This window comes from Heterodontus francisci, chromosome 22 (assembly GCF_036365525.1).
Source record: "Heterodontus francisci isolate sHetFra1 chromosome 22, sHetFra1.hap1, whole genome shotgun sequence".
Lineage (NCBI taxonomy): Eukaryota > Metazoa > Chordata > Chondrichthyes > Heterodontiformes > Heterodontidae > Heterodontus > Heterodontus francisci.
The window spans coordinates 71,433,593-71,457,147 of NC_090392.1; the positions used below are offsets into that span (position 1 = coordinate 71,433,593).

Genomic DNA, 23,555 nt, shown 5'->3' on the forward strand with positions numbered 1-23,555 from the left:
CTGAGTTATCAAGAAAGACTAGAGAAACCAACTTTTCAGCCTTGAAAGGTGGTGTCTGAGAGGTGATCTTACGCAGGTTACAGCTGATGTAACTTTTATCAGGTTAATCCGGAATATGATTTTGAATTTAATTGCAAGAGAAAGCCACAGTTTCAAAATGGTAAATTCAAGATGGAAAGCAGGAAGTTATTTACACACGGGAGTAAGCAACATTTGGAATGGGCTTTGGATAATGTACTGGAGATGAAAGCCTTGCACTCATTTAATAATTAATTGGATGCCGCAGTGCGGGAACTTTAGGGTGATTGTGGATGAACAAACTAAGATGGGCCAAATGGGCTCTCATATCTATAATTATCCTGTGATCTCTTACTGTAGAAGGTTTATAAAATACCATTTTCTCTGCTCTTTTTTATTTCCTTTTTTAGTGTGAAGAACTTCCTCCGGATCCTAATGACCAATCGTAAGTAGTGGAAATAATCAAGTGTATTAAAAAATTATCGCTGTTCCCCTCTCCCCCTGCTCTTGTATCATCTCTCCTACTGTTTGCTCGTCACCCCTCCCCCTGCTGTTGCCTCTCCCCCTGCTGTGGTCTCCACCCCCACCCCCGTCTCCTCCCTGCTGTGGACACTTCTTCCCTCCCCCCCCCAAACTTACTGTGGTCTCAACCCCCTCCCCCCCTGTTGTAATCGCCCCCACCCCCTGCAGTGGGCACCACCCCCCCCCCCCCCCCCTTACTCTGGTCTCCCCTTTGCTGTAAAGCCTGGCTCGGGTATAAAATTAAAACCCAACCCGGGCCCGACCCAACAACAGCCAACCCGAACCTGACCCGGGCCCGAGTCCTTTAATTTTTTTAAATGCCTGACCCGAACCCAACACGTGTAGTCAGGTTTGATTGGGTTCGGGTCGGGTAGCCAGGCTTTACCTGCTTTGCTCTCCCTCCTGCTGTGGTCTCCTCCCTGCCCTGGTCTCCACCCTCTTCCCCCTGCTCTTGTCTCCCCCAAGCAGGTGCCTACAAATCAAGTGAAGCGAAAAGAATTGGGAAGAAAAACAAAATAAAGGTGTTTTATGCAAATCATTGAGCTTCGCATATCTCTGTACTTTAGACATGTAGAGAAAAATGGATCCAGGAGGACGTCTCCTACAGAATCTATAAGTGCAGGTAAATGGATTAAAGATTTATCTCAACCCCTCAGTTTATTTCTGACTCTTTACATTGATGTAAAGCTTGCAATCAGCAATCTGAAAATCAATGACACTTATTGTTTATGGGCTATTCATGGCTATTTAAACAAGCTGGCATTTTCCTTTTTGTGTAATATGATTTTGGTGTTCCTAATGAATTCAATGCAGTGTTCTACTTTCTGCAAATTCAGATTGAATTTAAAGATATTTTTTGGTATGTGCTCAATTTGTTTTTGCTTTTACCCTTCCCCCAGTTGTGGGGGGTGGGGATTAATATCTTTATTTTAATCTAAATAATTCAAGTGCTTAGCCTTGCATCATTAAAATACAATGAGTTGTAAATTCCTCTGAATGAGCAGTGTGATAAAACACACTAAGTATTTCAGATTTGCCTTGTCCCCCAATTCCTAGAACCAACAGTTTTAGGCTAGAGAGTAGTTGATAGACTGATGCAGCACAGAAGGAGGCCAGTCAGCCCATCATGCCTGTGCTGGCTCTTTGAAAAAACTATCCGATTAGTTCCACTCCCCTGCTCCTCCCCATAACCCACAAATCCTTTCTTTTCAAGTATATATCCTTTTGAAAATTACGATTGAATCTGCTTCCAACACCCTTTCAGGCAGCGCAGTCCAGATCATCATAATTCACTGTGTAAAAGAATAAATTCTCATCACCCCCTTGGTTCTTATGGTAATTATCTTAAAGCTGTACCATCTGGGTACAAATACGCATGCCTTTGGAAACAGTTTCTCCTTCTCTACTCTCAAAACTCTTCATAACCTGGAACATAAAATTAGTTTGAAAACTTGCGGATTGCCACTCCAAAACATGAGAGTGTAACAGGCAGTCCGTTTACAAAATCAGGACAGTTAAGAGGTCTGAATTGTTCTTTCAGACCCAGGGTACACAGCAGGTATGTGTGTGTACAGCACCTACCATGAGTTGATCTGATTTTTATTCTCTCTGACCTTCTCCAGATAAGATTGTTTTTGACCCTTCAAAGTGTCGCCTGTGGAGGGCAGTGTATTTGGAGCAGGATCTGATCACACAAGGCATTGAGGACGTCTCGTTCCTGGTATACCGCTTGAAATTAAAGAAGTTTCTCTCTGAAAACGACCAGGAAGAGGTGGAGAAGCAGAGCAACGCCCCGTCAAAGCTTGACACCCTCCTTCGGATTGTGTTAAAAAAGAACTCGAACCTGGAGATTCGCAAGTTCACCTCCGTGCTGGTGGCAATCGATGGTCTCAAACCAGAGCTTTCCAAATGGGTCCAGAATCTGGAGGAAATGGGTATGTGGGAATTCTGCCTGGTGACGCCAGGAAGGAGCGCTCCAAATCATTTGGCTTTATGAGCTGTTTAATTTTGTACCTTGGTCGTATGTAAAGGATTAGAATACAGCACGCCAAATTTGAGAAATGTACAGAATAGCTCATCAGCAGAAGAGCATCCCTTACTGCATCAGTGTGGTATACCAAGTTAAGTTGCTGCTGGATGCTAGTGGGTCTGCAGCACGCAACTATCTCAGCCTGTGCAATTGGCAATGCCAGATAAGAATGGTTGGTGTGGGAAATGGGAAAATACCACCCTGACACAGTAGGGTGTGCCCTTCGACATTTGGGACTGAAGTACGTTGTCGGGCAGACTAGAGAGAGCCTAGTCCCAATTTTAACCCCCATCCCTGGGGCCTGATGAGAATGGGCAGCGCAGAGGGTTAAAATCGGGACAGAGTACATACCTCCCAGTTCACGCTGCATTCCTGCCAGCCCCTGCTTTTGATCTTGGGTTTTAAGAGAAGGTATGTGGCTCTAGCTGCAAGCAAGACGAGGGCTTATAAATACTGTGAAGTGATTTTAACCTCAGGCTCCGCAATTTGAGAAAGCTGCCGACAAATGAGGCCCAACAAGGAGAGATTTTGTAATTTTTTAACGATTCCCTTGTGGGTTCAGATGGAGTAAGATTGCTGTTTCAAGCCCCACAAGAAAACTGTGGGCCTTCACTGCCCTTCCAACTCCTGTTGCCTTCCAGTTTCCTCCCCCAGTGCCTTAACTTGGTGTTGGGGACTCTTCCCTCAGCTCCCGCTCATCAGCCTCCTCCCGACGGCTTTGAGGAGTCAGTCCTTGAAGATGGTTATGAGGCCAAACCAGCTTGGCCATGTGATCTTGTGCTCGCTGTGTGCCCCCTCCACACCACACTCGCCCGCTGTGTTAAAATCCGATTTGTACCCCCTCCCTCAGTGACTCCTTGCGTGACTCTTGGCCCTGCGTCTGGCTTCATTGTACCTCTCCTGGGAGTGCTTGATGCTGATGCCACAAATGGAAGTTGTTCCATTCCTCACCATTGACATCCCTCACTTTGATGAGCTCAAGAAGAAAGCAACCAAAAGGTTTAAGGTATCGACGCTTCATCCGAACGCTTCATTAAGCGACTCCAGAGCTGTCCCAACTCTGACTCCAAGATGGCGTTTCCATTTCTGAGTCTTGCACACTGGTGCGTGCTGGTTTAATGATGGAATTGGGAAAGGGTCAATACCTTCAGGAGAGGGGGGGAAGAAGGAAAAGGAACTGAGTCCTGACCTGCACTTCAGACTGTACAGTAACATGAGGGGAAAAGTTGACGAGATTTTATGCTGTCATGTTTGGTGACGTTCCAGTATTTCACCTCTAAAACTGTCCAAACTCAACGCTAATACTGTTGATTTTTTTTTCATTTAAAGGGAACAGCTGTGCTGACAGTTTTCTGTACCTGTACTTGGAAGTTTTGGCAGAACCGCTGAGTGGCCTCCCTTTAAGAGATCTTATTTACAGTCTGCAGACTCGAAATATTCTGACCGACGTGGAGAATGACCTGTTAATGAAGACCACACCTGTGCATAGGGGCCAGCGGCTGCTGGAAGTCATTGTGTACATGAAGTCGGCAGCGGAGAAGGCTGAGTTTGTCTTCCTTTTAGAAGAAGAGCGAAGGTCTTTTCCGACACTAAAAAAATATCTGGATGAGTTCCAGCAGGAATTTGAAAAACTGCGTAAGTAGCAGAGTGGGGAAAGGACAGGGGAGTGGGACGAATTGGATAGCTCTTTCAAAAAGCTGGCACAGGCACAATGGGCCAAATGGCCTCATTCTATGATTAATATACAACCTTAGCATGTCTTCAGCTGCACCCTGTGCCAATTCAGTAATCACAGTTACCCTTTTTCCTCCTTGCTCTAGGTGATGGATATATACCTCGTTTTAAAAGATACATGCCAATTAAAAGGATACGAAGACGTGAGGATCTACCAGCAGATGAGCGAAACTCGTACTGTAACTTCTTCCGTCTGATGTACCTCATCATTCTGGAAGGGACGCGGATGGCACAGAAGGTTTTCAAGGAGCGAATGCCAGTCAGTGACCTGCAGGCGGAAATTAAGAAATTAAAGAAACCGGACCTACATCGCCACTTCCGGGAGTTCCAAACCAACTTCCTCTCCCACTCAGACTGGGGCTTGCTGTATCCGCAGAAGTCTTCCCCGCTGGAGTTTCAGAAATACGACGTTACCCTGATCGTCTTTTTAATGATGCATATCAAGTCTTTTCCGCAGCCACGGAAGGGCTGGAAAGTGGAGCCATCGCCCGACGACCTCTCGAAGTCGGGCAGCCTCTTGCGCCTGCTGTACCTGCGGAGGCGGCTGGTGACCCGGGACGGTTGCATGGGCGTGCCGGAAGCGGAGTTTATATCAATGTGGGGCGAGACGAAGCAGTCTCTCTGTCGGCTCGGCAAAGACCGCGAGGAGATTGAGGATATAATGTTCACGCCCGGCTATTTATTGTGGAGGGACCACGAGCAGATTGCAGAACTCATGGGGAGGCAGTGCTCAGACATGATCGGACAGTACATGACTGCCATGAAAAACCACTTACGTAAGGACCAGCTCCTTTGCCTTTCACCACTCCTTCAAGGTGGCTAGTGGCAGCAGAGCAGGGAGCTTGCGATTGTACCGATATTTCCCACCGTGCAGAACCAAGATAATGTAGAGGAAAGATTCCCTCTGATTGCAAAATTATGAATACATCTTTGTATTTGTGCTCACACATTAGTATCCAGAGGGAATTTATCCTCCTTTTTGTCTTTACTCCTTATTCTTGGTGTCTTGCTGTTGGTGGTGGCGTTTTCAGTTTTTAGCCTGAAGGCTCTGGCTTTGAATCCCATAAAGGGTGTTTGAAACTCATGTTCTAAGCTGATGCCCCGATGCTGAGGGCGTGCTGCATTGTCAAATTTTAAGGAAAATTCTACTTGACTACTTCTGAAAATCTAATTTGATAAATTTAGCTGGCTCATCTCAGACTTCTTGCACGTTTTCTGGTCTAGCATGATTCCCCATTAGGAGTTAACAGTTTTTATTTTTGCGAGGTAAACATAGAATGGGCTGTTGTAAAGTGAAGAAACCAGCGTGTCTCTCTGAGCTGATTTGGGAAGTGCCATGACCGATAATAATAACAACAACTTGCATTTATATAGCGTCATTAATGTAGTAAGACGTCCCGAGGTGCTTCACAGGAGCAATATCAAGCAAAATTTGACACTGAGCCCCATAAGGAGATATTAAGACGAGTGACCAAATTGGCCAAAGAGTTAGGTTTTAAGGAGCATCTTAAAGGAGGAAAGAGAGTTTGAGAGGTTCAGGGAGGGAATTCCTGAATTCCTTGGGACTTTGGTAGCTGAAGGCATGACCACCAATGGTCAAGTGTAATCCCAGTTTGGGAGTGAGCCCATGGCACTCAATTTGATGTGAGTGAGCCTTTGGAGGGTGCAGAGTCGGACCCTTCCCCCACTCCCCAGAAGCTTTGGCTCCGAATTCTGCCTAAACATCTCGTGAGTTACTCACGGCACATCTCCTCTCACCTTCTTCCCCGTTATGGAAGCCTATACCAACCCTCCCATCATACAGAGCTAACCATCCTACAGACTGGTATAAAGTTGCTTATGGCCACAGAAGGGGGTCTGTCAGAATGTTAATCAGGCCGTGAATGCTTCCACTACTTCACACTGTTCTCTCCAAGGGCAAAGCGTGTGAAGATACGAAAATAGCAACTAGTGCTGATTTCAGGTAAGACTATCATAGGGGCTGTACAGTTGATCTCCATGCTATTAGGTTGTGTAAGGGATAAATTGTTAGGGGCCCCTGCTCCTGAATTGTACTCCTACAACCACCTCTGTGAGGTAGTGGAGGGTAGCTTATGCCTGGATGTAGACCCGTGCCTGAGTCAGTGCTCTCAGGAGGGGGGCAAATACTGGAGGCGAAAGTGAGGCATTGAGATCAAGGCTGAGATTAATCAAGGCACCAACAGAACAGGAAATCTCATAAGCGTCCCAGCCCAGAGTGTCGTGAACCTAGAAGAGGAGGAAGCATTCTGAAGAAATAGAGCTCGCAACGCAAATTGCGCCTTAGACTAGGATTAACATCAGGGTCATAGACCTGTGGGGTTTGAACCCATTATGTACAGATTTTAGAAATACTTAAAAGTATTAGACTGAGCAAGCACAGGCCATCTTTGTGCTTTTGACTTCTGTGGATGCAGTCCTTATCTGAGGGATAAGCAGAATTACCACTGTTCTCCATAGGGATTTTAATATTTGAATATATTTTTAGGCTTTACTTGTTCTTGCGTCTATATAGGATCAGGCTGTTTTCCCCTTTTGTTGTGGATTTTGTTTATTCAGACCTGTTTTGCCCACAGTACGTCAGGTGTTTTCCTTTCTAAGGATACAGTTCTGGCTGAGGGAGGAGAGAGCAGGTGTCTCTATACCTAGGGAGTTGCCTGTGATATTCTTTTTTTTTTTAATTTTGAGATACGGCACTGAAACAGGCCCTTCAACCCACCGAGTCTGTGCTGACCAACAACCACCCATTTATACTAATCCTACATTAATCCCATATTCCCTACCACATCCCCACCATTCTCCTACCACCTACCTATACTAGGGGCAATTTATAATGGCAAGTCTTTGGCTGTGGGAGGAAACCGGAGCACCCGGCGGAAACCCACGCAGACACAGGGAGAACTTGCAAACTCCGCACAGGCAGTACCCAGAACTGAGCCCGGGTCGCTGGAGCTGTGAGGCTGCGGTGCTAACCACTGCGCCACTGTGCTGCCCGTATATGTGCTGGTGGACCAGCTGTGGTAATTTTTCTTTCATATTGTCTGCAATTATTGGTTTTTTGATTCCCGTGCGTCTTTCTGTGCCTTTTCATTTCATATGCTTCACTGAGATGTTCCTTGTAATTCAGTTGCCATTTCTCAGCTCCCTAGCTCAGGGCTTGCAAGCAGCAGAAACCTGGTTGTAGCCATTGACCTCGTTACCTCTCAGAGAGGAATCCTCACTCCTCAAACTTTTACCTGTTATTCTTTTTTCCCCACCCGTCCTGCTCATGTATTATGGTCAGCCCTGGTAAGGTGCTCACCTATTTATGAATCTGACCTGTCCCCTCTTTTTGGGAGCTGACCGATCCACTGTGTATTTCCAGCATTTTCAGTTTTTCTTTTTTAAAAGCTGCTTTGCTCTGACGATTTCATAGAGGACCAGAAGCTAAGCACACAGCAGCTCGACAGTCGGAGGATTCCTCTAATGCTTTCTTCACTTTGCAGAGATGGGGGCAAAGCCCACGGAGGCAGTGAAGGTGGGTGAAGGCAAAGCAGAGTCTCCGCCGGGAATAAAGGAGAATCTTAAACTGCTAAATGATACGTCCACACCTGACAAGAAGAACCAAAAAGAAATCGCAAAGGAAGTGGGTGCTGGGGGAGATGGACAGAGTGGATTAGATCAAGATAACACAGAAGAGGTAGATGGAAGCTATCAGGTTTCATCCAGGAGTTTCTAACCTCAAATTCTTAAGTCCAATTCTTGCTGCATAAAATACGTGATGGAAACGCAGAGCAGGTTGATCAGCCTTTAAAAGGGAAAGTTCCTGTAATGGACGGGGTCTCACCATTTATGTGTGTATCTCAACCGGGACTCCTTCACCAGAACTTGTCTTTCAGAGCCTAATCGGCCTGCAGTGCACTTCCAGCACTTTATCACATCCCTTCGGTTTTATTCAGTGCCTTTTTTTGTCAACCTCCCTCCCCCATTCGAGGTACTTTCCACCATTCCTGTCAGCACACGTTCCCCGGCTGATTGAGTGTGTGAGGAGCAGGTGGCAATTCCCATTGGGAAGCTTGCTGATGCGGGGGGAGTGGGTTGGGTGCGGATGGCATTGCCCGTCCCTCCCCCGGAGTGAGAGCCCGGCCTCCACTGGGCACCTCCACTGGCGGTGGCATGACAGCGATGGGTGGCTCACTACTCGAAGGTGAACCTGCTTCCCGCCACCTCATTGTCACACTGCAGTGGGGCCTCCAGCAAGATGCCATCGCAATGTGAGATTCTTCAGCAGCTTGCAACACCCCTGCTTTGGTTCCATGTCACATAGAGCACAAAGCAGAGCAACCCACAGGCTGGCTGTGTTTAAAAAAAAAAAAGTTGAGGGAATGGAGAAGCGCTTTGTGTATTTATTTTCCCCCCCCCATTTTCCTTTCTTCTGTAATGATTGTGATGTAGACACTTTGGGGATGATTTTCGCAACCCTTTTCCCCCAGTGCTTATTTTCCCAAGATGCCAAAGACAGGATACAAGATATTGGGCTGCAAAAGTCTGCACATCTGAGAGACTAGCTTTCAGCCAGACATGGCTGAGTGTGGAGCACTCTCGCCTCACGGGAAGAAGGTTGTAGGTTGGGGTGCAACAGTTTTCTGCTTCATTTAGATTGCCCTTGGACCTCTGGCTCTTTTCTTGGCGGGGGGGGGGGAAAGCTGGGTCTGTGCTCGAGTAGCCATGGCAAGGAGGGATGAGGGGGCTGTTCCAGGCCTCCCCTCTCATCTTTTAGAATGACTGCTCAGTAGATCCTTAGGGCTGAATATTTAGGCCCCGTCAGGCACAGCAATGGAGGTGGGGTAGGGCTTTAAAAAAAACTAGCGCCGCCGGCCCGCATGCTGGTTCCCTGGCTCCATCCCATCACTGGGCCATTTTCCTGGAGGCGGGATGGGGGCACGGCAGGGCTACCTGCCCAGAAGTGGCAGGTATTCAATTGACCCTGTTAATGGCCACCTAAGGCCAATTGTCGATTTTCCAGTCAGCCTCCAGGTCCCTGCAGGTGGCGCGGGACAGTACAGCTGCCTGGAGGTGGTCTCCCAATGGGAGACCAGGGGTCAGCACTCCAGGCAGGCTTAGAGGCCCTCCCTACCTGCCTGGATTCAGCTGCAGCTGCAGGCCGCCCTGGTGGAGGGGTTCCCCCCCCATTCCCCCAACAATGGTGGCCTGGCTGCTGGATCTGTTTTGTATTTTAAATTTTAAGAAGTTGGAGGGAGGGCACCTCCATTTTGGGGCCATGACATCCTGCTGCTGTTTCCGAGCTGGAAGGCCTCCTATTGGCCCTCCAGCTTCGAAAGCCTGTCCTTAATTGGGTGGCGAGCCCTCCCTCTGGCCATTAATTGGCCAATTTGGGGAAAAAAGAATCACAGGTGAATAACTGTTCCCACACATTGCAGGCTTCTGACCCCCATTTGGTCCTGACGGCAGAGTCCTGAGGGCTGCAGGGAAAATCCTGCCCTTAGGATCAGAATTAAGCCCGCCAGGGATGTAGGATGTAGGATCACTGGGGTGATCCTGGGCCCAGGAGCATGATTCAAACCCAGCGTTCCCATTCATGATGCACCTTTTTATTTAAAATAAAGGAAGTAATTCATTTTGACTTCCTGTGTCTGTGAAGAAAGGATTCTAATGTGATCAGTAGGGAAGAACCTTGAGTGTTTTTCCCCCTCGCTGGCTTGGAGCACTGTAGGTTTGACTTTGCATAGACAGGGGATCTACCCTGGGTCCTTCCTGGCCTCTGTGGATCAGGAGACGGGGATTAGCTGATCCATGAAAAGAACTAATCATTTTCTTTTGTCTCAATCTTCCAGGAAATTTCAACTTCTTCACAAGTAACAGGGAAAATGGAGGGATGTTCAAGGCCATCAGAGCTGCAGTGCTCGGTAAGTTCCTGGGACCTGTACTCCCAGTGTGGTTGAAGCTGGGTTTCAGGGGGGTGGTGGGGGTGGGGGGGGGTTCTATTGGGTGAATCAACCATAGTTCTCTCTCCAGTCGTCTTTCCTGCTCATGAAAAAGCTTCACGTCCAGTACTACACCTCCCCCTCTTCCTCCAACATACGCACATCACCACCACCCCCAGAACCCCTTCCCAAGGTGGGGTAATTCAGTGGAGTGGCAGGACCGAAACGCTGCTCTGTTACATCTGCTGCCTGGTTTCCGCAGAGACTTAAAGACAATAGCTCGAGCTGCATGGGCTAGGGCCGTCATTGGTTACGTTCGCCCACAGCCACGGGTCCAACTATGTTCCACTTTGTGAAATATTTTTTGACAGAATCTAAATTTAAAAAAAAAAAATTGAATTGCAGAGCGACCCCCAGAAAACCAACAGGAGGAAAAAGAAGAAGAAGACCAAAGGGAAAAAGGTAGTTTTAATTTACTTTTCAACTCTCATTTCCTTGTCCCCAAGTCTGCGAGTCATTGTGACCTGCTGGGGCACAATTCGAAGGCGACCAGTTGCTCATTCTAGGACTTCATTCAAGTGGCCATTCTTTATATGTGTGACTTGAAACAGTGAGTGCAGACAAACTATTCAAACAACAACAACTTGCATTTACATAGTGCCTTTAGCATAGTAAAATATCCCAAGACACTTCAAAGGAATGTTATTGATCAAAATTTGACACTGAGCCACATAAGGACAGATGCTTGGTCAAAGAGGTAGGTTGTAAGAAGTGTCTTAGAGGAGGAGAGAGAGGCGGGGAGGTTTAGAGAGGGAATTCCACAGATTAGGGCCTCGGCAGCTGAAGTCTTGGCCGCCAATGTCAAGAGGCAACATACTTTCACAGGACAGCAATTCTTGCTGATTTGTCTTTTCCTCCTCCCTGGCCTGCAGACACTGAAGTAAGTTCTATCTCCCTGGTTGACATAAGCTGATTAAATTCCGAATAGTAATCGAGATGGATAAATATACAATTCAATCCAGCACTGAGCCGGGCATTAATTGGCCATCTGGAGAAGCTTGTCTCACAGTTTCTTTATAAATGACGTATTATTATTTTCAGTGTAAAATGAACAATGCCCTTTTTTCCCCCACATTTTGCTTCCCAGAAGTCCATACTTCCTGTTGAGAACATCAGTGAAAAGGACGTGGAGAGCACAGCAGATGAGGACAGGTACAAAATAACAGAGGCTGCACACCCCGGCCAGATGGGCAGTCATGGTCAAGACTAAATGAAGTGGTTCTCTGTATCGTTGTTGTCAGACGGGAATCCACAGAAGTGTCATGTTTTCCACACCCCTGCACCATCCTCACACAAACCCAAGAGCAGGAACATAAGAAACAGGAGCAGGAGTAGGACATACGGCCCCTCGAACCTGCTCCGCCATTCAGTGGGATCATGGCTGAATGACCGTAATTCCAGTTTCCTGCCCTATCCCCACATACCTTGATTCCCTCAGGGTCCAGAGAATTCCCTTAAGCATTCAGGAAGACCGGTCACAGGCTCTTTTGCAGTGAGTTAGTGCATCCAGCCATCAGGAGCTACGTGAGAGGAGCTTTATTTATTTTTATTTATTTATTTAGAAATACAGCACTGAAACAGGCCCTTCGGCCCACCGAGTCTGTGCCGACCAACAACCACCCATTTATACTAACCCTACAATAATCCCATATTCCCTACCACCTCCCTACATTAGGGGCAATTTACAATGGCCAATTTACCTATCACCTGCAAGTCTTTGGCTGTGGGAGGAAACTGGAGCACCCGGCGAAAACCCACGCGGTCACAGGGAGAACTTGCAAACGCCACACAGGCAGTACCCAGAATCGAACCCGGGTACCTGGAGCTGTGAGGCTGCGGTGCTAACCACTGCGCCGCCAAACCTTCCCATGTATTTGTCCTGTTCGTTCTTCCCACAGGCAAGAGAATGGCTTCACTTTACCTGTAGCACCCCTCCCCCACCCCCGGCACCCTTCTCAAGAAGGCACGGCTGAGGTGGGAATGGGGTTTGCGGCCAGCTGCAGCGCTTTGCTGGTCCTGTACGTCATACGGTTTTCACAGAGCCATTTGTAATGTTGCTACTGAAAAGTGAGCAGCCTGTAACACCCCCACCACCCACCAATCACTAGTATTTATCAAGTTGAAATCAGCAATATTTGCCCTTTTTGTCCCTTTCTGTGTTGACCTGAGGCATAGAAAGATGGTAAGCCATTTCGGAGATTTGTAAATTTGCCTAGGAAATGCAGATAACTCTTAAAAATCCAATCAGCCCAACGCAGTGTTACTTTGTTTGCCTCTCTAGTTATTTTGCTTCTGGAGTTCCTGTGTAGCTGGAACCTGTAGCATTCAAAACCCATGTCTCCGATCATTAGTCTGGGCTTCTGGATTACTAGTGCAGTAAATAACCATTCTGCTACCATACTCATTCCCTTATTAACCTTTATTTTACATCTGTCGGAAAATAGCCCGGAGGTTGGATACTGAAAATGTCTTGTATTCACTGACAGGGAGGAGGACATTTCTCAGACATCGCAGCAGGAAATCAGGGAGAAGAATGAGGTAGGAATGAAGCAGGGGTGTGGAATTAATTGGATAGCTCTACCAAGGATTCGAAACAGGCACAAAGGGCCGAATGACCTCTTTCTGTGCTGTATCATTGTATGACATGACGGTTATGGGTGGGAAAGGATTCTCTGGGTCCATCCAACCTGTCCTACACCAGTATCACAATTTATACAGGTTGCCCCACCCAAAATCAGACAATCTCCCGGGAGAGGTGAAAAACCAGATAAAAACTCGGGCCAATTTGGCGGTGGGTGGGGGGGGAGGGATTATCCTTTCCAAGCCCACCTCTAGACAATTAAACTAATCCAGGAGATCACTCTGGCCTTGATAATTTGATGCAGTGTCTGCCTTTTTGTGAGAGGTGATCTCTGCCCCAGTTAGAAACCATTCCAACTCTAGCTTGAAGGAATTGCTCGGTGTAAAATCAGCTGGGGTTCCCACTCCCGATCACTGCCGGGAGGCTCCTGCTGGGAGAGACGTGCTGGATGTGGGTACTCGAGGGAATCGGCGAAGCTGCACCCCAGCGAGAAGAGGAGGAATAATGGAAGAAAGCAAGTGAGAAAGAAAAAAAGTGCAGTGTTCATTTCCCCCCTCCCTCCCTCCTTTTATGAAGGATCTTGCTGGGATAAAGATCCATCATCTCATAAGAACTTAAGAAATAGGAGTAGCCCATACAGTCTCCCGAACCTGCTCCGCCAGTCGGTAAGATCATGCTGATCTTCTATCTCAACTCCACTTTTCCGCCCTGTCCCCATAACCCTGAGGGCCAAAAAAATCTGTTGATCTCTATCTTTAACATACTCCACGACAGGACATTGACAGCTCTCTGGGGTAGAGAATTCTAAAGATGCGCAATTCTCTGAGCGAAGAAATTTCTTCTCATCTCAGTCTCCAGACGCCTTGCACTAAGAACGCACACTTTCACCGTGTCAGCCTTGACAGTGGGGGCCCACAGGGTATTTGAGTGGAGGAGGGACACCACAGTAAAGCCCAAGCCCAATCCTGCCATCACATGACATCCCCGCTTCCTGTAGTAGTCATCGATTAGCAATCGGGTGGAGACAGCTGATCAATATCCCCCTCCTAATTCCAGGCGAACCTACGCTACCTTCAGCTGTGCTGGGAATAGCTAACCCAGCACATTAAACCAGGAACCTTCCTGATTAAATAGCTCAGCAACTCGCTATTTAAACTTACCGAGACCTTGTAGTGGGTGCGGGGGAAGAGAATAAGAGACCGGGGACGTAATTAGTATTATTTGTTAGTTTGCAGAGTTGGAGGCTGCAGCACGAAGGTGGCAGCTGCTGTGCGAAGAGAAGACGGCCCAATTTGAACAGCTGGTGAAACGGCAGGGCAAGATCCAGGACAGTTACAAGGTCAGTGCTGGAGAGAAATGAGCAAGTCGCTGCAGACCAAGCCCATTCTGTACAGACATGTTTTCTTTCAGGGACAATATTTGCCCCTCGCCAACATCACTTATAAATATTGTCACATTGCTGTTTGCGAGACCTTGCCATGTGCAATTTGGCTGCCGCGTTTCCTACAACAGTGACTGCACTTCAAAAAAAAAACTTAACTGGATGTAAAGTGCTTTGGCGTGCCCTGAGATTGTGAAAGATGCTGTGTAAATAGGAATGTAGGAATAGGAGTAGTAGTCCATTCAGCTCCTCATGCCTGTTCAACCATTCAGTTAGATCTATATCTTCGCTCCATGATACCCGTCTTAGTTCCATATCCCTTAATCCTCCTGCCTAAAAAAACAAGCTATTATCTCTGTTTGAAAGTTTTGATTGCCTCCCGCAACCGCCCACTCACCATCGCCCCCACCCCCCCCCCCCCCTTCCCCCCCAATCCAATCTCAACAGCTTTTTGGAGTTCCAGATTTCCATTCCCCTCTGTGTGAGGAATTGCCTCCTGAAAAGCAAGTCTGTCTTTCAGAAAATGCATTTTTAAAATTCCTGTTTTTCCACAATTTTAGCAATGACATGGAAACAATGTTGTGAGTTGTTTAAGGGAGGTTCAGCTTCTGCGCTGTCTGAATCCGCACTCAGAACTTTGGTGGAAATGGGAAGATCCAGTATTGTACAGGGGAAAATGGGAATACCATGCCATGGTAGAACTAGTCAGGGTACAGATGTTGAAACCAGGCACATCGTGTTCTGTAAGCTTTGTGACTGCAGTTCGGGATACTGCCAGGGATATTTGTGCCAATTACTTTGAGGAAGTAGTAACTGTGGAAGCGCAGGATGAATTTCGAGGTGTTGTAGCCAATAAAGGGGACAAACTCATTCAACAATCTCTGGTCACATGGCGTCATCATTCTGGCTTTTGTTCTGGGATGTCAGAATGTAGGATAGGCCAGGTTTTGTCCCCAAGGGTGGTTGGACCTGGAATTAGTGACCAAGATTGGTTACTGATCTCGCTGGCAGTGTGGCTTTCAGTTCAGGCTGGATACAACCTGCACTTGAAGGAATGGGAGAGCCACTCTTGGTGGCTTTGTTTGATATCCAGTAGAGGACTTCAGAGTAGCATTGGTGAAGGCCTCGAAGCACGTCAGCTCCTTGTCTTGTTGCAGGTGAAGGGGAAAGCCCTTTTAATAAAAGGCCAGGGGGTGGGGGGAAGTCACCTAATTGTAATGAGAAGGGTTGCAGTGTTCTGGGAGGGGCAAGAGAAATGGAGTTTCACCCGCTGTGTCAATCTGAGATAAATCATTAATTACTAGGTATTTGTTATGTGCTTCTAGCACCAAACAACAGAGCTGCAGAGGCTGAAACAGGAAATGGAGAACGAAAGTAAGATGCAACAAAATGACAAGAAAACTCTACAGAACCAGATCAAAAGTCTTCAAGATGCACACCAGAGCAAAGAGGAGCTGGTCAATAAGTAAGAAGGGTTTAAATCCTCTGTTTATTGAGTATCCGGGGATCAAATATGGGAATACCAATCGTGTGCAAGGCTCAATAGCACACTAGATGCTGCGTTCATCCACTGTGCTGCTGGGGTATTTTAAAATTTGATTTGGGAAGGAGCCAGACATGTAACTGGAATATTTTACTCTGTGTAGGTGTGAGAAGCAGATCAGGGCGCAAGAGCAAGAGTTGGAAAACCAGAAGAAACATGCTCAGCGGGAACAGTGAGTGAAAACTTACCTACATTGCAACAGTGATCACACTTTAAAGTTCTTCACTGGCTGAAAAGCACTTCGGGATATCCTGAGGTCATGAAAGGTGCTGTATAACTGCAAACCAGTCTTTCTTTACACTGCTCTGTGCCCTTTGGTGCCAGTGCCTCTCCTCTGCCATCTGATGATACCTGCTGCTTTACTACAGCAGCTGTCGCTTACTGCCCACTTCTCTGGCCCTGCAGCATTGTGAGCAGCTTTTGAGTTTCCTCTGAGATTATAAAAGTTTTGCATTATTTCTGACCTGGAGGATGTGTGTGCGTATGTGTGTATACGTGTGTGCAAGCACCGCTTTTTCCATAGCCTCCTGTGCTGAATTGGCAAGACGAGCGGGTGCCTCTGTAATTACAGTGTCTGTCATTCTGTTCTTCAGCGAGCAGGGGAGCTAAAGAGCAACGGATTAGAGGTTGGGACTTGACTCCAGGTCTCCCAGCTGCGGCTGATAGGAACTGGATGGAACCTGTTCATGTTTTCCTCTATAAGTTGTCTCCCAAAGCTTTACTCAGTTGAAGGTGCTGTATCAAACGTGGAAGCCATTTCAGGAATGTAGCTTCTTTGCGAATCAATTCAATCGCACTGCTACTTTTACATCAGCTGGCTGTGTTCGAATGGAAATGTAGAAAATAGCTGTTGTGATGCTCTTTGTGCAGAGAACAATGGGCGCAGGAGAAGACTCGGTTGGAGAGACAGTCAGCAAAAAGCAAAGATGAATTCATTGAAGCTATGAGGAGGGCGATGGCTGCTGAGGTAACTCGTTGTTGTGATTTCGTCAATTCAGTTATCTTCAGTGAAGTATCAATTTTGCGCTAACCCTGTCACCTCCCATTTTGTTTGAGATGCCAGCCTTCAGTTTTTAGGTGTTGCATATCCAGGTCCACAGAAATGTTCCAATTTTTTCCTTCTGCCAGTAATGCCCTCAGCACTAATGAGTTAAGTTGGCACCAAGACCGATGAGATGTTCCAGTTCCATCAGTTTTTAAATACAATCTCTGGTGCTGTTCTTAGTGAATCAGTTGGAAAATGCATGTGGTACTGAACCATTCAGAACAGCAGAGCCCCTGGTTTAGTGCTGGCCTGTGCTGATGTATAATCTATCGGTGGTGTTGAGGGTTGGGGTGCTGTACTTGGTCTCAGTATCCTGTGGCTGATGAGGGAAGCTTCAGGCAGGCACGATCTGCAGTTCTGTTCTAATCCAGAAGGGACGCTGCAGAACAACATGCCAATGAGGTTGCTCCTGATGGCTATCTAACAACTCCGCAGAAACGCGTGTGTGTGTACAGGGGCGGGGGCAGGTAAGGGGCTAGGCTGTGAGGCTCGCCATGCTCGAATAGCCTGCCACCGCTGATCAGTTGAGGCTCATGCACGAAGTGGGGTGAGGTACTGGAGGGTGTCTGGCACTTGTAGCCCGAAATCAGCAGACATATTCCAGAGCCGTGGGAAGAAAACTGCAGATTTATCCACATTCTTACTCCCACTTGGAGAAAATAACTGCCCTTATTCTTTTTGCTGGCGAAATCTTCCCTCTGATTCATTCATGTGAGCAGTGAGAGCGGTGTGGATCTGAGAGCTGGGTTTAGCTGGCGAGGAGTGACTCACGATAAATCATCCAACTCGGTGAGGGATTCAGGAGTAAAGGCCTGCTACCCGACTCGAACCCGACGGGACCCGACGACATTTGCCGGGTTCAGGTCGGGTCGCTCTTCCGGGTCCGGCTTTCGGGCTCGGGTCGGGCCGGGTCCGGGTCGGACACACGCAGTGCTACCTTTTGCTCTGCTGGGAAGAAAAGGGAAGTTGAGTAAGTAAGCGTCAAAATTTGAAAAGCCTACCTGAGCTGGGAGGCCGGGACGGCACGGAGGGAAACCAGTCTATGCAGTGAGCGACTGGGTGTCTCTATGACGTCATCGCACTCATGCTGTAGCTTCCTTCCATTCCATCTATTCAAAAGTGGCAAGTACATTGAGTGCACTATGGATGTACAACAAATGCTGTCAACTGGAGAAAGTGAACATTCCAGTAGTTGGATCGGGCTCGGGTCAGGTTGGGTGTGGGTCGGGTCGGGTCGGGCGGACGAAAAAATGGAAGGACTCGGGCTGGGTTGGGCTCGGGTCGGATGTGGTTCTTTCGGGTTCAGGTCGGGTTTTTTTTTTCCCAGACCCGATCAGGCCTTTATTCAGGAGATACCCAAAACAAACTACGAAACACTCTAAGACGCAGATTGATTATTCATTGGACAGGAGCGGAAGTTGGCTGAATCTCTAATTTCTATGGAATGCAGCTCAGACTTCTGTTTTGCTTCTCAGGTCCAAGTCCTGGAGTGCAGACGTGATAAAGGGATTGTTTTTCTTGAGCAAGCTGCAAAGGAAGGAGAGGTTAAACTGTCTGGTTTGAGACAGAAGCTCGTGAGGTAAGGAAGTGCCACTAGCACACTGAATGTGGGATCGCAAATCATATCACAATCCTCATGGTAATGCTTTTATTTGTTAAATAATTGCACTTGTGTTCACCAGTGCGCATTCATGATGATCAAAGCACAATGTTAGTGTTCAATCAAATTGAAGTGACTGTGGTCAATAATTGCCAATGGAGTATCACTCTCTTTACTCACTTTTAATCTCTGCATTCCTGCCTACATTACAACAGTGGCTACAATTTCAAAGTACTTTGTATAGCGTTTTGGGATGTCTTAAGGTCATCAACGGTGCGATATAAATGCAAGTCTTTTTCTATCTGTAGTCTCACCATTTTTCATAGGCTGCCTGCGGAACTGAGATTGACTTGATAGTCTCACATGAGTCTTTTTGACCTGCAGTAAGGTGGGACTGGCTGAGTTAACAACTATTAGAGAAACAAAGCCAGTTTTATTTAAAAGTCTGAGGCTGAACCAGTCTGTTCACAACCTTGGTGTCATATTTTACCCTGCGATGAGTTTCTGATCACAAATCCACGCCATCCCTATTTCCACCTCCCTAACATCACTTGACTTAGCCCCTGTCTCAGCTCATCTGCTACTGAAACCCTCATCCATGCCTTTGTTACCTCTAGACCTGACTATTCTAGCACACTCCTGGCCAGTCTCCCGCACTGTATCCTTTGTAAACTTGACGTCATCCAAAACACTGTTGCCTGTGTCCTTACTCATGCAAAGTCCCATTCACCTATCACCACTGTACTCGTTGACCTCGTTAGCTCCTGGTCAAGAAAAGAACTCAATTTCAAAATCTCATCCTTTTTAAATCCCTCCATGGCCTCACTCCTCCCTATCTCTGTAATCTCCTCCTCCAGCCCCACAACCCTCCAAGGTATCTGGCTTCTTGAGCATCCCAGATTTTAATTGCTGTACCATTGGAGGCCATGCCTTCAGCTGCCTGGGCCATAAACTCTGGAATTCCCTCCATAAACCTCTCCACCTCCTTACTGCTTTCTTCCTTTAAGACGCTCTTTAAAAAATCTACCTCTTTGGCCAAGCTTTTGCCCATTTGCCCTAATATCACCTTACGTGGCTCGGTGTCAAATCTTGCTTTATAATGCTCCTGTGAAGCACCTTAGGATGCTTTATTATGTTAAAGGCGCTGTATAAATGCATGTTGTTATTGGAATACCGTTTGCCATCCTTTCATTTCTTGTCGTCCAGATAGATATTTATAATTGACCAAAATATACCTGAGTGATATTGAGATGACTTTTACCTGAAATGTTTTTCCCTGCACAGATTCTGCCTGACCTGCTGAGTATTTCCAACAGTTTCTGTTTTTATTTCAGATTTCCAGAATGTGCTGTATTTTGCCTTTATAATAATTTGTGTCCTGTTCAGTCTGTCTGAAACTTGCATCTGAATGGTTCAAATATCACATTCAGAAAACGGTAACAAGTTGTTAGGATATGAGTGGTGGATATAGGTTTAATAGCACCCTTCAAAAGAAAATCAGATAAATACTTGAAGGAGAAAAAGTTACAGGGATATGGGGAAAGAGTGGGGGAACTGGGACTAACTGGACTGCTCTTTCAAAATGCCAGAGCAGACATGATGGGCCGAATGGCCTCCTTCTATGCTGTACTATGCTACGATGCTGTGAAATGTTGCAATAAGTGCCTTGTGCAAAGCACCATGCAATCATAATGTGTGCTGACTTCATAAAATACACAGATGAATGTAATCTTGTATTGATGTGTAAATGTGCATTTTACATGTACAAAACCTCATAAAATATTTATGAATCCGCACTTAAGAAAATAAGAAATAGGAGTAGGAATAGGCCGTACAGCTCCTCGAGGCTGCTCTGCCATTCAGTAAGATCATGGTTGATCTACCTCAACTCTACAGCCCTTGTATATACAATTACTTTTAGTTCCTTCACATTTATATTTTTGGATGTCGTCGTTTATTTGGATTGTGCAATGTTTTCTGGAAAAGGACATTGATATGTTCTGTGAGGTTGCTTTATGGGTAAAGGAAAATGTGAGCTGAATCACGTGGGCAAGCACCGCGTCATTGCAGTCGAATTGTAAGACTGTGTGTATCTGACCCTTTTCCCTCTTTCTGCATGTACCCCAGAACTGTCTGTGTTACCAGTAATGGCATGATGCTCTTTAAGACCAGTGTCTTTTTGTTGAAAAGGTGAGTGAGTGGATCTGAAGAAACTACTTGTGCACCTCTTTTGTCCCCACAGCACACCCACGGTGCAGATTGATGTCAAGGCTGCGATGCTGACGTACGAGCTGGTGCTGTCTGACATCAAGTCAAAAATACACCAAACAGTGGTCAGTGCTTAGTTTTGCAAATGTTTTGTGACCCTTCCATATTTTTCCCTCTAAACTTTTCCTTCTTGTTTTCTTCATAATTTTGCCTTTTTTAAAATTTGAATTCTTTCTGGTTCCTTTACGATCTTGGAAGGCCTTGAGATACGAAGAGATGTCAAAGTGGGTTGCTCATGATATTGCTCCGTTAATCACAGTGCTGTGAATTTCTTTTTTGAGGTGGGGGAGGGACAGTTAAGTGTGTCTGTTATGGAGCTGTTGTCAAAGTCTCTTCTGGGCGACAGTGTGTCCATATTCGGAATTAGATTAGCGCTCGCCTTACTTGTCCTAGTTAGCGGCATATAATGAGGCATTGCCTGAGCCTGAATGCAGAGCCCACTACCTGAACCACAGGAAGAGGATCGCTAACTCCATAAAGACCACTTTTTATAGATTGGTGAAGGGAGAGGGAAATTGCTCCCATGGAGAGGAAGGGGATGATTTAATTCCAAAACAAGGGTGGCACCAACATACAAAATTGATGGGCAGGAAACAATCGGCTGTTGCATCAAACCTGTCCCACACCCTGATGGTCGGAACTTTGTAACTAAACACTTCTTCCCTCTGCCCCGCCCGTTTGGCAAGCTATGTAATCTGGGAGAGGCAAAACACCTGAGAGAAAATCCAGGACCAATAATGGAAAATACTCTGGAAAATTCCTCTTTCACACCCCCCCCTCCCACCCCCTCAGGTGATCAAAACAAGGCAGGAGATCACAGGGACTACGTGTTATCTGTAACAACACTTAGCTTCTACTTGATGTGATCTTTGCCCCAGTCAAGAAGCAGGCCATCTCTCTCTTGAAGTCACCTATTACACTACCTGGCAATGTTTCCAAAAGCACACTACTGTCTGCGAAAAGAAAAACTGGCCAATATCCTGTCTATTCCTACTCAAATATAGTTTAAACTCGTGTACCCAGGTCCTCCCCAATCTGTTAAATCTGGAATAACCTATTAATAGGGACACTATCCATCCTTTTAATTATTTTACAGAGCTCTATCAGGTTACCTCTAAATCTAAGTCTCTGCTGTTGTAAATAGACCAAGGGTCTTGAGCCTATCTGAGTAGGGTTAGGTTCTTTAAACTACGAATCATTCTTGTGATTTGACCACCTCGTCAGGTGCCCTTTCTGTTTTCGCAATGTTGCTGCTTTTTAGGGTTGCAAAATGGTCCACTGTTACCCAAATCCTGACGTGGGTGTATTTTGTATGCCAGTACCTTGCCCATTCTGTGGTTAGGACTCTAATACAATGCATAATAATTACTTAAAGACTGGGGGAGAAAGGAACAGGCAATGGATAGAAAACTGAAAGAGCCCACAGTTAACTCTCTTACTGATCCAGTTTCCATGGTTTCTTAGAATGCTGGGTTTAACTATTTGATCAAGCAACTATTTTAGCCGAACAAGAGGTTAAATGTTAAGAGGATAAAGTATTGAGTAAATAGTGTTCATTTGCATAATAAATCTTTGGTGAACTGAGCTGTCGACAGCACTTTTAACTTTATGTATTTCGTCTATGTATATTTTAAAGAGTGCCTTCAGTGAACAAATTGACCTGATTCGAAATGGAGCAAAACTGAGTAACATGCCCCAGGTTCCGGTCCTCCTGCCCCCATCCCAGTCTGATTTCATGGTAAGCGTGTGTATTAAACAGTAAATCCAGCTTCGTTAATGCTGAATATGGAAGATGTCTTACAAGGAATTGAAGGATTTTTTTCACTGTTAATCCAATTACTTAAAATGCGACAAAGTAATACAAGTGCCAGATGCTTTGTGATTTAGCTGGATGTGTAAAATTTGCAGATAAGAATATTCTTAACAACAAACTGTTCTTTAGCTTATTTACATGGCAAAGCAAAAAGAGCTCTTGGCTTCCGGTGGATTTCCCACAAATACCACCAGCCAGGGAACAACCTCAACGTTGCCAGTATATCCACCGGGATTGGCTCCGTTGAACAATCAGCTGGGAATGACACAGGTAAGCTGTGCCACTGAGGCGTGTTGCCAGACAGTTTTTGTTTGTATTCTGATTGGAAGACAGAAGTTTTATTTGTGTCTTTAATAGGAAAAGTCAGGAAAGCCCAACGTCCCATCCTGTCTTCCGAAAGGCCTCTTTTAACACGAGAACTATTCCATTCTTCAGGCCACGCTCACCTGCTACATCCACTGTTAAAGTTATACCTCCTTTTGTCCATTGGCAGTGAACATTGTTTATTAACTATTTAATTCTTTATTTCTGTTGAGTGTATTTCAAGTCTTGCTCTTGAAACACCCTATTTACACCATGGCTTGATGGATTTATTTATTTAGAGATACAGCACTGAAACAGGCCCTTCAGCCCACCGAGTCTGTGCTGACCAACAACCACCCAGTTATACTAAACCTACAGTAATCCCATATTCCCTACCACCTACCTACACTAGGGGCAATTTACAATGGCCAATTTACCTATCACCTGCAAGTCTTTGGCTGTGGGAGGAAACCGGAGCACCCGGCAAAAACCCATGCGGTCACAGGGAGAACTTGCAAACTCCACACAGGCAGTACCCAGAATTGAACCCGGGGCTCTAGAGCTGTGAGGCTGCGGTGCTAACCCCTGCGCCACTGTGCCGCCCAATGTTATGCCATAACCATTATCTGCCACTTGAATCTCCAGCATGGTCTTTCCTGAGCCACTTACAAGGTCAGTGCAAGTAAAACAGTGATTTACGTGTACTTCTTTCAATT

At 46.3% G+C, this 23,555-nt stretch overlaps 1 protein-coding gene across 1 annotated transcript in view; it reads left to right on the forward strand.

Moving 5' to 3' along the window:
- LOC137381423 (E3 ubiquitin-protein ligase DZIP3-like) overlaps positions 1-23,555 on the forward strand; it is a 77,315-nt gene that overhangs the window by 36,617 nt on the left and 17,143 nt on the right. The window contains exons 16-33 of the mRNA XM_068053999.1: positions 429-463; positions 1,107-1,162; positions 2,163-2,474; positions 3,899-4,204; positions 4,390-5,079; positions 7,807-8,000; positions 10,156-10,227; positions 10,651-10,707; positions 11,393-11,457; positions 12,792-12,843; positions 14,115-14,225; positions 15,593-15,732; positions 15,914-15,982; positions 16,681-16,777; positions 18,331-18,434; positions 20,698-20,788; positions 22,360-22,461; positions 22,666-22,806. Of these exons, the coding sequence (XP_067910100.1) occupies positions 429-463; positions 1,107-1,162; positions 2,163-2,474; positions 3,899-4,204; positions 4,390-5,079; positions 7,807-8,000; positions 10,156-10,227; positions 10,651-10,707; positions 11,393-11,457; positions 12,792-12,843; positions 14,115-14,225; positions 15,593-15,732; positions 15,914-15,982; positions 16,681-16,777; positions 18,331-18,434; positions 20,698-20,788; positions 22,360-22,461; positions 22,666-22,806 (2,694 nt within the window). The remainder of the gene's footprint in view (positions 1-428; positions 464-1,106; positions 1,163-2,162; positions 2,475-3,898; positions 4,205-4,389; positions 5,080-7,806; positions 8,001-10,155; positions 10,228-10,650; positions 10,708-11,392; positions 11,458-12,791; positions 12,844-14,114; positions 14,226-15,592; positions 15,733-15,913; positions 15,983-16,680; positions 16,778-18,330; positions 18,435-20,697; positions 20,789-22,359; positions 22,462-22,665; positions 22,807-23,555) is intronic.